Source organism: Rhinoraja longicauda, chromosome 35, assembly GCF_053455715.1.
Source record: "Rhinoraja longicauda isolate Sanriku21f chromosome 35, sRhiLon1.1, whole genome shotgun sequence".
In the NCBI taxonomy this organism is placed as follows: Eukaryota; Metazoa; Chordata; class Chondrichthyes; order Rajiformes; family Arhynchobatidae; genus Rhinoraja; species Rhinoraja longicauda.
In genome coordinates, this window is record NC_135987.1 from 7083483 (window position 1) to 7098282 (window position 14800).

Genomic DNA, 14800 nt, shown 5'->3' on the forward strand with positions numbered 1-14800 from the left:
GCAAATGGGGTTACAGTGCAGTAAACCTAGAGAGTGGCCTTTACACAGATCAATACTCTAGAGTAGAGCAAATCTCGACCCAAAACGTCGCCCGTTCCTTCTCTGCAGAGATGCTGCCTGTCCCGCTGAGTTACTCCGCCATTTTGTGTCTACCTTCAATTTCAAGTCAAGTCAAGTTTATTTGTCACATACACATACACGATGTGCAGTGGAATGAAAGTGGCAACGCCTGCGGATTGTGCAAAAAAAGAATTACAGTTACAGCATATAAATTAAAGTTAATACAGGAAAGACAAAATTTAGTCCCTGGAGTTATAGTAGTTAACAGTCCTGATGGCCTGTGGGAAGAAACTCCGTCTCATCCTCTCCGTTTTCACAGCGTGACAGCGGAGGCGTTTGTCTGACCGTAGCAGCTGGAACAGTCCATTACTGGGGTGGCAGGGGTCCCCCATAATGTTGCTTGCTCTGGATCTGCACCTCCTGATGTATAGGTCCTGCAGGGGGGCGAGTGTAGTTCCCATGGTGCGTTCTGCCGAACGCACTACTCTCTGCAGGGCCATCCTGTCCTGGGCAGAGCTGTTCCCAAACCAGACTGTGATGTTGCCGGACAGGATGCTCTCTACAGCCCCAGAGTAGAAGCAATGAAGGATCCTCAGAGACACTCTGAATTTCCTCAGCTGTCTAAGGTGGTAAAGGCGGTTCTTTCCTGCTCAAAGGCATTGACCTGAAGCTTTACCCATTATCCTCTCGGCAGAAGCTGCCCAACCTAATGAATATTTGAAATTGTATTTTGTTTTAATATCTGAGAGTTGTGTCTGAGATATCAGCACAGTTCTAATTGAAAATGTTGTTATATTAAGAAAGAATGTGCCTATCATACGAAACATAACCTTCATTCTTGATTTTAAGTCAGTCAGTGTGGCAAACTCTCAAATAGTGTATCCAATGTTGTGGAACAGAGGTGGTAACTAAATCCACCAAGGGGGTTCAGGTAATAGAAACAAGATACTTAGGACACAGATCAGAATTGTTTTACCTTTGCTGAGACTTACCTGCTTGCGATATTAACTTCAAGTCAGAATCGGAGTAATGTTGGATGCGACTGGATAGATGGATTAAAACGGCCAAATGATCCTCCTTATGTGTAAGAAAATAACTGCAGATGCTGGTACAAATCGAAGGTATTTATTTACAAAATGCTGGAGTAACTCAGCAGGTCAGGCAGCATCTCAGGAGATAAGGAATGGGTGACGTTTCGGATCGAGACCTTCTTCAGACTGATCTTCATTTCTTCTTTCTTGTGCGTGTTCTGATACCGTGTTGTCATGTCCACAGTTTTATGTCGGATGGGCTGTGGGTGTGTGAGGAAGATGTTCTCTTGCATGGGTACGGAACTGTATGGGATTGTGTGCCCTGCGTTTGATCTGTCTTCATTTCCTCTTTCTTCCTCATTAGATCCCACCTACCTATTCAACTGACCCCTCCACCCGATCTCTCCTTTCTTCTGAACAAGGGTCTCGAACCAAAACGTCGCCCATTCCTTCTCTCCTGAAATGTTGCCTGACCTGCTGAGTTACTCCAGCATTTTGTGATACCTTCGATGTGTACCAGCATCTGCAGTTATTTTCCTACTCTCCTATCTTCTACTATATTCCCCTCCCTGCTCCGCTCTATATTATTTCACTTCACCGCCCCTCTCTCAATCCCTCCACCTGGTCCCACCCCTTCATTCTTGCTATTGAGGGCGTGCAGCGTAGGTTTACTAGGTTAATTCCTGGAATGGCGGGACTTTCATATGTTGAAAGACTGGAGCGACTAGGCTTGTATACACTGGAATTTAGAAGGATGAGAGGAGATCCTATCGAAACGTATAAGATTATTAAGGGGTTGGACACGTTCGAGGCAGGAAACATGTTCCCAATGTTGGGGGAGTCCAGAACAAGGGGCCACAGTTTAAGAATAAGGGGTAGGCCATTTAGAACTGAGATGAGGAAAAACGTTTTCAGTCAGAGAGTTGTGAATCTGTGGAATTCTCTGCCTCAGAAGGCAGTGGAGGCCAATTCTCTGAATGCATTCAAGAGCGAGCTAGATAGAGCTCTTAAGGATAGCGGAGTCAGGGGGAATGGGGAGAAGGCAGGAACGGGGTACTGATTGAGAATGATCAGCCATGATCACATTGAATGGTGGTGCTGGCTCGAAGGGCCGAATGGCCTCCTCCTGCACCTATTGTCTATTGTCTATTGTCTATTGATTTGTTTCTGGATTCACCGCTAATTTAACTTTCCATTGTGTTTCAGGGGAAATATTTCATGGTTTGTGACATCTACAGCAAGATAGATGTCCTGAACACTATGGACAGCCATGGAGTGCCCAACTTTAGACAGGCCAAGGGGAACTACCCAGTCTTTGGAATGGGGCAACCCAGTCTTAATGGTTTCAACAAAGTTCACCAGATATTTCAACAGGAAGGTTATGAGGTCAGTGACCACCTTTGCTTTATTAATAATCCTCTGGTCGGTTCTGTGGAAAAAAAATTGAACTTCCTGTGTTGTCTGCAGGACATGCCCACATTCCACACAGGAATTGTTTGTCAGAGCTGGCTCTCTTCTAAAAATTTCAACAGATTTGAGGGTGAGGCTGTACTAAAATAATGGGTAGTGATTGCAGTCATAACAATTTATCTTATAATAACAGGACATCAAATGGGGCCATCCCATGGTTAAAATTAATCAAACGCATCGCAAACTCTTTTACTGAAACTTGAATGAATGAATACTTTGAATTAATACTTTATTGCCATACTAGACCAAGTGGACCCGTTGGGCCCAAACCTCTACTGCATTGGTGCAATGCCCTGTCCACCCCCCCTCCCCTCTCTCCTCAATCCCCTCTCCCTTCTCCCCCCTTCTCCCCCCTCCCTCCCCCCTCCCCTCCCCCTCCCCTCCTTATAAACTTTAAAATGTGAATAACTTTAAAAATATAACACCGATTTCAATAAAACCACTTGCATTATCACTAAAGTGACAATGGTGAGTGAGGTGGGCCTAAAATTGTCGCGCTATCGTGTACCGTTTTGGCTGAAGTTCAGTCACAAACAAGATAACAAACGAGAGCTTTAGTATATAGATGTTACAAGTCACAGTGAAATTCTTTGCTTGCGTACCTTACCACATAAGGGCGCTGACAGTTACAAAGTACAGACAATATCCGCACCAGGTCCCCATTTGTCCTCCCCCTCCCTCCCTCCTCCCCCTCACGGTGGTCTCCTCACGCCAGGTCCCCATTGTCTGTTGTTCACCCTCCTCATCCCCCCCTCCCCCCCATCCCCCGTCACGGCGGTCCCCCCACGCCAGGTCCTCCCTCGTTCCTTCCCTCGGCAGCGGTGTCCTCACTACCACGTGGTCCTTCTTCGTCCGTTGGTCGGCGCCCCGTCGACCGCCGCACCGACCTCTCCACTATCGCCGCCGTGCCCTCTCCTGACGGCTCTGTGGCGCCGTCGCGGGACCCAGCCGCGGTTCCGTCGACTCGCGGCGCGCGGGCTCTGGCCTCGACTGCGGGCACTGCCGACCTATCATATCATATATATCATATCATATATATACAGCCGGAAACAGGCCTTTTCGGCCCTCCAAGTCCATGCCGACCAGTGATCCCTGTACATTAACACTATCCTACACCCACTAGGGACAATTTTTACATTTACCCAGCCAATTAACCTACATACCTGTACGTCTTTGGAGTGTGGGAGGAAACCGAAGATCTCGGAGAAAACCCACGCAGGTCACGGGGAGAACGTACAAACTCCTTACAGTGCAGCACCCGTAGTCAGGATCGAACCTGAGTCTCCGGCGCTGCATTCGCTGTAAAGCAGCAACTCTACCGCTGCGCTACCGTGCCGCCCATGATGACAATGACCTAGGCGCTGTCAGCCACGGGCCCTGACCCAGGCCGCGGTCTCCGCCGGTCACAGGCTCTGACCCGTGGGGGCTCCAGCCTCGCCCTCTCCGTACTTATTCCTATGTGCCCTGAAATGGTGACATTCTTTAAAAGGTTGCATATGGCTTTCAGCTGAGCAGGGGCAGAATTTAAAGGAGATGTGTGCGGTGTTTTTATTTACACAGTGGGTGGTTAGTGCCTGGAATACACTGCCGTGAGACAGATACGATAGTGGTATTTAAGCAACTTTTGGATATGCATATGGATATGCAAGGAATGGAGGGATATGGATTTTGTGTGGGTAGATGAGAGATGGTCTTGGCATCATATCTGGCAAAGACATTGTGGGCCAAAGGGCCTGATCTTGTGCTGTACTGTTCTATGACACCATGATGGCGATGATTGGGTCATTACTCCTTCGGTCATTGTGGGAATCTCTTGCTGCAAGGGACCTTATTCGATTTTATGATAATACTTATAATGAAGAGTCTTTTGGCTCATCTCTCTGTATGAGGCAGCTGTTCGTCTCATTAATCTTCTCATTGTTTCACTGGTGCCCTGCAACGTATTCTCTCCCACATAGGCCCATCAACTCCTCTTTGATATATATATTTTTTAATCATTAAAGTACACATGAGTATAATTTACAACAGCCAGCATACATTTACCGGCACATCACGAGGGTGGTAGCAGAAACTGGAGCAACCTGAGGAAATGTCTGTGGTCATAGAGGGAATGCACAATTTTCAGAGTCTGCACCCAAAGTCAGGATCAAACTCGGGTTCCCTGAAGCTGTGAGACATCAACACTAACTGCTGTACCATAAAACCGTTCTTGCATTTTATTTGAATGCAAAAATCATCCACTGATTGCATCTTAATGGAGAAGTAAGTCCTATTTTCTCAGTTTTTTTGTGCACTAATGTTTGGTTTTCTGCACATTCCTCTTTACAATGTGGATAAGTGTGAGGTTATCCACTTTGGTGGTAAGAATAGGAAGGTAGAGTATTATCTGAATGGTGTCAAGTTAGGAAAAGGGGACGTACAACGAGATCTGGGTGTCCTCGTGCATCAGTCACTGAAAGGAAGCATGCAGGTACAGCAGGCAGTGAAGAAAGCCAATGGAATGTTGGCCTTCATAACAAGAGGAGTTGAGTATAGGAGCAAAGAGGTCCTTCTGCAGTTGTACAGGGCCCTAGTGAGACCGCACCTGGAGTACTGTGTGCAGTTTTGGTCTCCAAATTTGAGGAAGGATATTCTTGCTATTGAGGGCGTGCAGCGTAGGTTTACTAGGTTAATTCCCGGAATGGCGAGACTGTCGTATGTTGAAAGACTGGAGCGACTAGGCTTGTATACACTGGAATTTAGAAGGATGAGAGGAGATCTTATCGAAACATGTAAGATTATTAAGGGGTTGGACACATTAGAGGCAGGAAACATGTTCCCAATGTTGGGGGAGCACAGAACCAGGGGCCACAGTTTAAGAATAAGGGGTAGGCCATTTAGAACGAAGATAAGGAAAAACTTTTTCAGTCAGAGAGTTGTGAATCTGTGAAATTCTTTGCTTCAGAAGGCAGTGGAGGCCAATTCTCTGAATGCATTCAAGAGAGAGCTAGATAGAGCTCTTAATTATAGCGGAGTCAGGGGGTATGGGGAGAAGGCAGGAACGGGGTACTGATTGAGAATGATCAGCCATGATCACATTGAATGGCGTGCTGGCTTGAAGGGCCGAATGGCCTCCTCCTGCACCTATTGTCTATTGTCTAAGTCACACTGTATAATTAATGATCATTTCCGCATGTTGTTTTAGTGTGTTGTCTGAGTCTATGTGCATGTGATGTTGCTGCACGCATGCTATCCATTGTCCCCATACCTCATCGCACTTGTGCTGATGACAATAAATGATACCCAGCCAGAGCCTTTTTCCCCAGAGGGCATAGCTTTAAGGTGCGGGGCAAAGGTTCAAGGGCCTGTCCCACTTAGGCGATTTTAAGGCGACTACCGGTGACTAGGCTGTCGCCAACAGTTTGCCGGGGTGTCGCGGGCATGATCGGGCGGGCGGCACGGTGGCGCAGCGGTAGAGTTGCTGCCTTACAGCGAATGCAGCGCCGGGGACTCAGGTTCGATCCTGACTACGGGCGCCGTCTGTACGGAGGTTGTACGTTCTCCCCGTGACCTGCGTGGGTTTTCTCCGAGATCTTCGGTTTCCTCCCACACTCCAAAGACGTACAGGTATGTAGGTTAATTGACTGGGTTAAATGTAAAAATTGTCCCTAGTGTGTGTAGGATAGTGTTAATGTGCGGGGATCGCTGGGCGGCGCGGACCCGGTGGGCCGAAGGGCCTGTTTCCGCGCTGTATCTCTAAATCTAAAAATCTAAAATTTGATCGTGAGGAGTCTTCCAAGAATCATAGTGGATCTCGGCGCGTCGCTGAGAAATCCTCCGGAGTGAAATTTCTCGGCGACAACTGGCTTGTCGCCAGGTATCGTTGCTTATTGCGGGCGCTGTCGCATGCTGTCCCCAGGTTTGCTAGTTTCTCTTAGATGCATTTAGAAGCACATAATATTAAAATGAGTAAAGTCATTTCAAGATACCATAAAATACTTCTGTTTAACCAATTTATTTACCGTCAGGACATTTGACAGGAGGCGACATTTTGACGGTCAAGTAAGCGTGGGAATTTTTGCGATGTTTATGGCCATTAGCTATTACATTTAAAATAGGCTCCCAACCCAGATATGCAACCCAGAAACCAGATATGCATCTCCCATACATTTTCGAAGAATGCCCACACACTTTTCACAAAAATCCATTTAACCACTTTTAAAATCAAGTTTCTTAATACTGCCATTAGTAAACTGGAAGTCAATCCAGTTTATGCCTTGGTACCGTTAAGCTTGGTTCTTAAGTAACCCATATAAGATGTTATAGTTCAAAACTCTCAAATACTTACCGACTTGTCAGTGATTTCAGTGAAAATGAGGACGCCGAAGAAGCATTGACAGCGTGGGAATTTCGCGATGTTTATGGCCATCAGCGATCACATTTAAAATAGGCTCCCAACCCAGATATGCAACCCAGAAACCAGATATGCATCTCCCGTACATTTTCAAAGAATGCCCACACACATCGCCTAAGTGGGACAGGCCCTTAAAGGAGATACGTGGGGTCAGTTTTTTTTTGCACAGAGGGTGGTGAGTTCCTGGAACGTGGGGGTGGTGGGTGGGTCAGATATGATAATGGCATTTCGGAGACTGTTGGATAGGCATATGGATCTGCTGGGAATGGTGGGATGTGGATCATGTGCAGGCAGATAAGAGTTGGTCTTGGCATCATGTTCGACACAGCCATTGTGGGTTTAAGGGCCTTTTGTTGGGCAGTTTTATGTTTTGTTTTAAGTTCTGTGTTTTAAATTCAACTTGACTTAATTCTGAAGATAGACATGATATGCTGGAGTAACTCAGCAGGTCAGGCAGCATCTCTGGAGACCGGTTGTTGTTTCGGGACACGTTTCGAGTGGGGTTCCTTCAGAGTTTTGCCTTTTTGAGGAAACTCTGCAGCAGTTCAATTTAATATAATTTAAACTTTTTTAACAAAATGCTGGATAAATTTGTTTTTTGACTGACACTGGGAAATAGAACCTGGTGCTCCAACTTATTTGGAACCAGGGGCCACAGTTTAAGAATAAGGGGTAGGCCATTTAGAACGGAGATGAGGAAAAACTTTTTCACTCAGAGAGTTGTAAATCTGTGGAATTCTCTGCCTCAGAAGGCAGTGGAGGCCAATTCTCTGGATGCTTTCAAGAGAGAGCTAGATAGAGCTTTTAATTTATGGTGAGAGGGCAGGAACAGGGTACTGATTGTGGATGATCAGCCATGATCACATTGAATGGCCGAATGGCTGGTTCGAAGGGCCGAATGGCCTACTCCTGCACCTATTGTCTATTGTCTATTGAAATGCCAGTTTCAGAGAGTGGCCATTTTGAAGTACCAGCAAAACAATTGTCGATGAACTATGAATGCTGAATATTTAGATTAAATGCAATCTAATCGTTGCTTCCTTCTATTGTCGAGCTGGACGACAAAGAGACTTGCATCAAGTTGAAATTTAACGGGTCAGCCAGCAACTGTGGAGGGAGTGGACAGGCAACGTTGCAAGTATGGACCCTTCCTCAGTCTGAAGAAGGGACCCGACCTGAAATGCCGTCTGTCCTTTCTCACTGCAGATGCTGCCTGACCTTTTGTGTTCCTCCAGCAGTTTACTTTTTATTCAAGATTCCAGCACCTGCGGTTCCTCGTGTCCACATAAAATTGATCTATTTCCGGTGGTCCTCCCAGGCTAACATGCATTGCTGGGGCTAGGGTCTTGATGTGTGCATTTTTGCTGCGTTTTCCACATTGCCTGCACATGCAAAGCTCTTGGTCGTAAGGAACTGGAACAATGGGCGCACATGAAAATTGGCAGAGAAATATCACATTAACTCTCTTAAAATGTAATATTCTTGATCTTTGCAGGAAATTCTGTACTTCTGCGTTCGAGAGGAGCCGGTGGTCTTCTTGCGTGTGGAAAATGACTTTATTCCATACACCCCCAGACGGAAAGAAAATCTTCACGAGAATCTTCACAACCTAGGGGCAGATGTGAAGGTGGAACAGCTGGAGCTGACCATCAGGAAGGAGGTAGACGGATGTGATTTGTTCTGGTTATTTTGCTGCAGCTAATCACTCCACTGGATGTGAGATGTAGGTTAAAGAAATGGGCGTTTCAACCCAGTGACTGCAGACCGACCTTCAAGCACCCACTTTACTCTCACCATACTTCGGTCGACTCTTTCCTCCACCTCCCTCCTGATTATAGTTTCGAAGAATGAGGGGAGACCTCATTGAAACGTACAGCATAGTGAAAGGCTTGGATAGAGTGGATGTGGAGAGGATATTTCCACTAGTGGGAGAGTCTAGGACTCGAGGTCACAGCCTCAGAATTAAAGGACTTTATTTTAGGAAGGAGATGATGAGAAATTTCTTTAGTCAGAGGCGGTGAATCTGTGGAATTCGTCACCACAGAAGGCTGTGGAGGTCAAGTCAGTGGATATTTTTAAGGCAGAGATAGAGAGATTCTTGATTAGTGTCAGACAGGTATATGGATAGGACAGGTTTGGAGGGATATGGACTAAATGCTGGCAGGTGGGACTAGTGTAGCTGGGACATGTTGGCTGATGTGGGCAAGTTGGGCCGAAGGGCCTGTTTCCACACTGTATGACTCTAAGACTCTATGACTCTCTGACTGAATCTTAGTTGCTGGAGCGATGAGGTAGCAGTTCTATAGCGCCACCACCGTGCTTGAGTTGTTTACGAGAATTGATGAAGTCATCTTATTCTGCAATCTTTCCAAAATGCAGTTTCTTGCCACCACCATTGTTGACCATGTTTTATCCTAACAAGGCCCAGCTATCTGGTGTTCTCACCTGAAGCCTAGTACCACGTCAATATCACACCAGTCGCTTGTTAACAAATAAGATTATATACTCTTTCACTTTTCAGCTTTACAACTTTGCTCAACTGAATGAGAATATCAACTATGTCTATAATGACATAGAACACTTCAAGGACGAGCCTCGAACCATTTCCATCCGTTGTGTAGAGGACATCCGTGTAACAGAAGAGGTTTACAAAAGATCCCTCTTTACTAAGTCTTCTTGCAGGTATGGATCATTTGAATGGCTGATTATTCTACTGCATGTCAGTGTAGGATGTAATTTTAATACCAATTGGGCTCCTGTACTTCCAGTCAAGGGGAAATGCCAATGGACTGCTGGTGCATGGTTGAAACTAAAGGATTAGTAAATAGCTGAGGGTACTTGTCTCGATGTTTAAGGGGATAAAATGCCAAAATATTTACTTGCTTTGTGCTGTTGGATATTTTTAGCTAGATGATAGCCCACAAACTTTAGCTTTTTTAGCTGAAGACACGGACATGGGCAGTCACGGTGGTGCAGAAGTAGAGTTGCTGCCTTACAGCGAATGCAGTGCCGGAGACCCAGGTTCGATCCTGACTACGGGTGCTGTACTGTACGGAGTTTGTACGATCTCCCCGCGACCTGGGTGGGCCTACTCCTGCACCTATTGTCTATTGAAAGGGGACATAAGGAACTGCAGGTTAGGCAGTACCTGTGGAGGGATTGGATAGTGTGTAGGAAAGAACTGCAGATGCTGGTTTAAATGGAAGGTAGACACGAAATGCTGGAGTAACTCAGTGGGTCAGGCAGCATCTCGGGAGAGAAGGAATGGGTGACGCTTCGAGATCTCTAAATCTAAAAAAATCTAAATCTAAAAAATCTTTGGTTTCCTCCCACACTCCAAAAGACGTGCAGGTTTGTAGGTTAATTGGCTTGGTAAATGTAAAAATTGTCCTTAGTGGGTGGAGGATAGTGTTAATGTGCGGGGATCGCTGGTCACGGTGGGCCGAAGGGCCTGTTTCCACGCTGTATCTCTAAAACTAAAAACTAAAACTAAAACAACAGGTTGTAGGCAGTTTACATGGACAAAGGTAGGAAGCATCCCTATTGTATTTATTTGGGTGTGAACAAAGTGGCCAAGTCAGTAGTGGGGAGTCTAATTGTTTTTTTCAAGAGTCACTGGAATGGGGAAAGAAAATGTGCCAAGAGTTTCTACTCATTGCCCAGTGATCTAGCTGAAATAATCATGGAGGTTGGGATGGAGAACACAACTAGAATAAATAGGAAAAGGGCTAATCTCTGCAATGAAGCCAGTCGCCCCTCAGTTTAGCCACCGCCCTGTTCTTTCATGGAGGCTCACAAGTTGACCGAGTTATGAGTTGCCTGGAATAATTTTGTAAATGCCCGCTCGTGCAGTACTGAGAAAGGAAGTGGCCACTTTTACTTGACGCACCACAAGTTAAGGTTCGTGTAGCAAGTTAACAGTACCATGACAATCCCACTGCAGGCTAGCACACGATAGTGGCATCGCGCAAGGATTGTACCCTCGCACCTACACCAGTTTGTTGAGAGAGAGAGAGAGAGAGAGAGAGAGAGAGAGAGAGAGAGAGCAAAGAGAAACAAAACATTTTTCAAAAGAAGCGTATTTTGTGTTAAAAGTAAAGTGCTGGCCGAACTCAGTGGGCCTGTTGGCACCTTGAGCAGGTTACCAAAAACAAAATGGTGGAGCTGATTGCCAAGTTCCAGGTCTGAGATGCAAACCTGCTAAGTTTCTCCAGCACTATGTTTACTTTTGCTCCAGGTTCCAACGCCCTGCAGTTCTTTAGTATCTCTCTTTTTGTTGTGTTGTCGGGGTCTGGTTAACAACTCATTGATGTGTTGGTATAAGAATTCAAGCGTGGGTGGCTGCATATGCAATTTTACATACCTGATGGAAATGTGCACAGTGCTGGCTCATGTTCTTCATATAGGAGAGAGCATTGGTAAACATGCAACGAAAGAGGATTTCAAGGGGTATGGGGAGAAGGCAGGAACAAGGTACTGATTGTGAATGATCAACCATGATCATATTGAATGGTGGTACAGGCTCAAAGGGCCGAATGGCCTCCTCCTGCACCTATTGTCTATTGAAAGGAGACATAAGGAACTGCAGGTTAGGCAGTACCTGTGGAGGGATTGGATAGTGTGTAGGAAAGAACTGCAGATGCTGGTTTAAATGGAAGGTAGACACAAAATGCTGGAGTAACTCGGTGGGTCAGGCAACATCTAGGGAGAGAAGGAATGGGTGACGCTTCGGGTCGAGACCCTTCTTCAGACTCGCATTTCGGGTCGAGACCCTTCTTCAGACCAATCCCTTGTAGACACAAAATGCTGGCGTAACTCAGCGGGTCAGGCAGCATCTCGGGAGAGAAGGAATGGGTGACGTTTCGGGTCGAGACTCGTCTGAACGAGGGTCTCGACCCGAAATGCCACCCATTCCTTCTTCCCCGAGATGCTGCCTGACCCGCTGAGTTACTCCAACATTTTGTGTTTACAAGGGATTGGATAGGTGAGGTTTTGGATCGGGACCCTTCTTCAGACTGATATATAATGGAGATGGGGAGCGCAGATAACCATGAACTGATTGCTGCTCTTTGTTTTACCCAACACTTGTGGGTACTCTAGCGCAAGAAGCTGTCCATGTTGTCCAAGATTGTCCAAGACAGTCTAATACTGTCGGTGTTGCTGTCTGGTACATTCCAGTGCTGTGTATTGTAGTTTATAGTGAAGGATGGACAGAAGCTTGATGCAACGATGGGAAAGGCTCCTTGGGTAAAGGCCTTAATTTCCCTGCACACTGAGGGCTGGAACCTTTCCAAAAAATCCCTCCGATATTATTGTAAGAAAATAACTGCAGATGCTGGTACAAATCGAAGGTATTTATTCACAAAATGCTGGAGTAACTCAGCAGGTCAGGCAGCACCTCAGGAGAGAAGGAATGGGTGACGTTTCGGGTCGAGACCCTTCTTCAGGCTGATGTCAGGGGGGCGGGACAAAGGAAGGATATAGGTGGAGACAGGAAGATAGAGGGAGATCTGGGAAGGGGGAGGGGAAGAGAGGGACAGAGGAACTATCTAAAGTTGGAGAAGTCAATGTTCATACCACTGGGCTGCAGGTGAAATATGAGGTGCTGTTTCTCCAATTTCTGGTGGGACTCACTATGGCACGATATTATTATTATTATTCCGATATTATTAGATATTATAAGAAAATAACTGCAGATGCTGGTACAAATCGAAGGTATTTATTCACAAAATGCTGGAGTAACTCAGCAGGTCAGGCAGAAACTCATGAGAGAAGGAATGGGCAACGTTTCGGGTCGAGACCCTTCTTCAGACTGATATCTTCCGATATTATTAATCGATTACGTGGAAAAGAAAAAGATAATGCTGTACTACTTCAGGGCAAATCTTGCAGGAAGACTGTTGATGTGGCTCGTGCTATGAATAGTGATATCTGACTATACTACATCACATAATTGTAAATGTTTTCAATATAACATTTAAAAAAAATTGGAGTTCAGTCCTCCAACTAAAGTCTTCCCTTAACCTTGCACCAATCAACATATGTTGAGCAGAAGAAATGCACATCCCTGCCAACAATGTTATTTAAAGGGATCATAAACTTTCAGGCTAGTTACTGATTGATTTCTGCAGGAAGTTGATAGGATTGTACAAAGGCTTTGTGTTTTCTTGTGTCCTTTAAAATTGTTAGAATAATGTTCTGATTGCCAGAGGACCTTCCTTGTCGTCTGACCAAGGCTGCCCAGCAATCAGGCTCCTGCCAGGCAGTGCCCAAGTTGGCCTTCTTCTTGGGCAATAGTAAGACTGGGAAAGCGAGCAGTGGGAACTGAGTGGGATGGTTGGTGAAAGGAAAAGGGAAGAGAGGCATATCTGCTTCATATCCAAGGAGAGCTTTTGTTTCCTTGAGACTTGCCAAGGAACAGTGTGTGGATATCAACATTTCAGGAAGATTATCCTGACTGAGATAAATTGCTGGCCAAAAATACAACATCTCACAGTAAGGTGGGAAGAGATGCGGGACAAACTTTGATTAATCAGACACTTGCTGGTGATATTCCCAACATCTTGCAGCCTGGTGATATTCTGGTGATATTCCTAACATCTTGCAGACTGATTTCTACTGTTCCGTTCTCGAATGACAGAAAGCAACAGGCGCTATCTTGCAGCATCAAAAAAGATTCTATCCTCCCAACAACCTGGTCTTGCAGGGCTTTTATTAGCAAATCGTGCAAGCCATCGCCCAATATCCTGACAATAGTCAAATTGTTTCCATTGCAATATAATTGTATTTATGTATTTATTTGTTTTTGCATTTATTGCATATATGTTTGTACGCACCGTCAGGATTGGCTATTTTTTAATTTCGTTGTACTCGTTGCAATGACAATAAATGAATGTTATTATTATTATTATTATTATTAACAAAGTCTGTTGTGTAGCGGACACGGAGCTGTCCGTGCAAGAACGAGGCAGCAGACCAAGTTTATCCAACACCACTTTAATTCACTGCCACAAAACATTCTCTCTCCACTCTCTCCCTTATCTGCCGCGCGCGCCAACAACCCATACTCCCCCGGGGCACCCCGTGACCTCTGACCAGCCGAAGGTTATGTACCTCGTGTGGCTCACCACCAGGGGCCGCTACAGTTGTACCATTTGGATTTGAAGTAACACAGCAAAACAAAAGATGGCAACCAGATAGTGTCTTTTATCTGCCGAAGATGCCTCTTTTAACTTTAGACAATAAATTCATGCACATTGGAGTGAGCTCCACCACCTAGAAGGATAAAGGCACAGGCACTTGTGTTGATCAGGGGAGGAAATCTGTCATACTTACCTGGTCATGGAGCCTTACAGCGTGGAAACGGGTCCTTCAGCCCAACTTGCCCATGCAGACCAACATGCCCCATCAACCCTAGTCCCACCTGCCTGTGCTTGGTTCATAACTCTCTAGACCATGTACCTATCCAAATGTCTTAAACATGGTCTGGGTTGTTTATAACCCCAGACACTCCAAGGTGCCTGATAATTAAATGCTTTCTTCAAATGGCTTGGCAAGCCACTCAGTTGTATCATCAACACCACAGTATTGATAACCACCAAATAATGAAACTGGATGGACTATCTGGATCCAATTTAGGCATTGTATTTGCATGTGACAGTTTCGTTCTCAGTGCAGTCAACCGTGCCAAGTCCTTCTCACACAGATCTGGGGACTGCTGTTCAAATGTAAAGAGCTGTCCACCAGCATAGTCGAGCAGCAACAGCCTGATTATAGTTCTCATACGATTTGTACCTGTATAATTGTGTCTTGTTGATAATGTGCCAGAATCTTGCATCACAATCCG

The 14800-nt window shown here is 45.6% G+C and overlaps 1 protein-coding gene across 4 annotated transcripts in view; it reads left to right on the forward strand.

Annotated features, from left to right (window-relative positions):
* pald1a (phosphatase domain containing paladin 1a) overlaps positions 1-14800 on the forward strand; it is a 204554-nt gene that overhangs the window by 60937 nt on the left and 128817 nt on the right. For all 4 annotated transcript variants that reach the window (XM_078428424.1, XM_078428423.1, XM_078428426.1 and 1 more), the window contains exons 4-6: positions 2298-2477; positions 8450-8614; positions 9476-9636. In XM_078428424.1, the coding sequence (XP_078284550.1) occupies positions 2298-2477; positions 8450-8614; positions 9476-9636 (506 nt within the window). The remainder of the gene's footprint in view (positions 1-2297; positions 2478-8449; positions 8615-9475; positions 9637-14800) is intronic.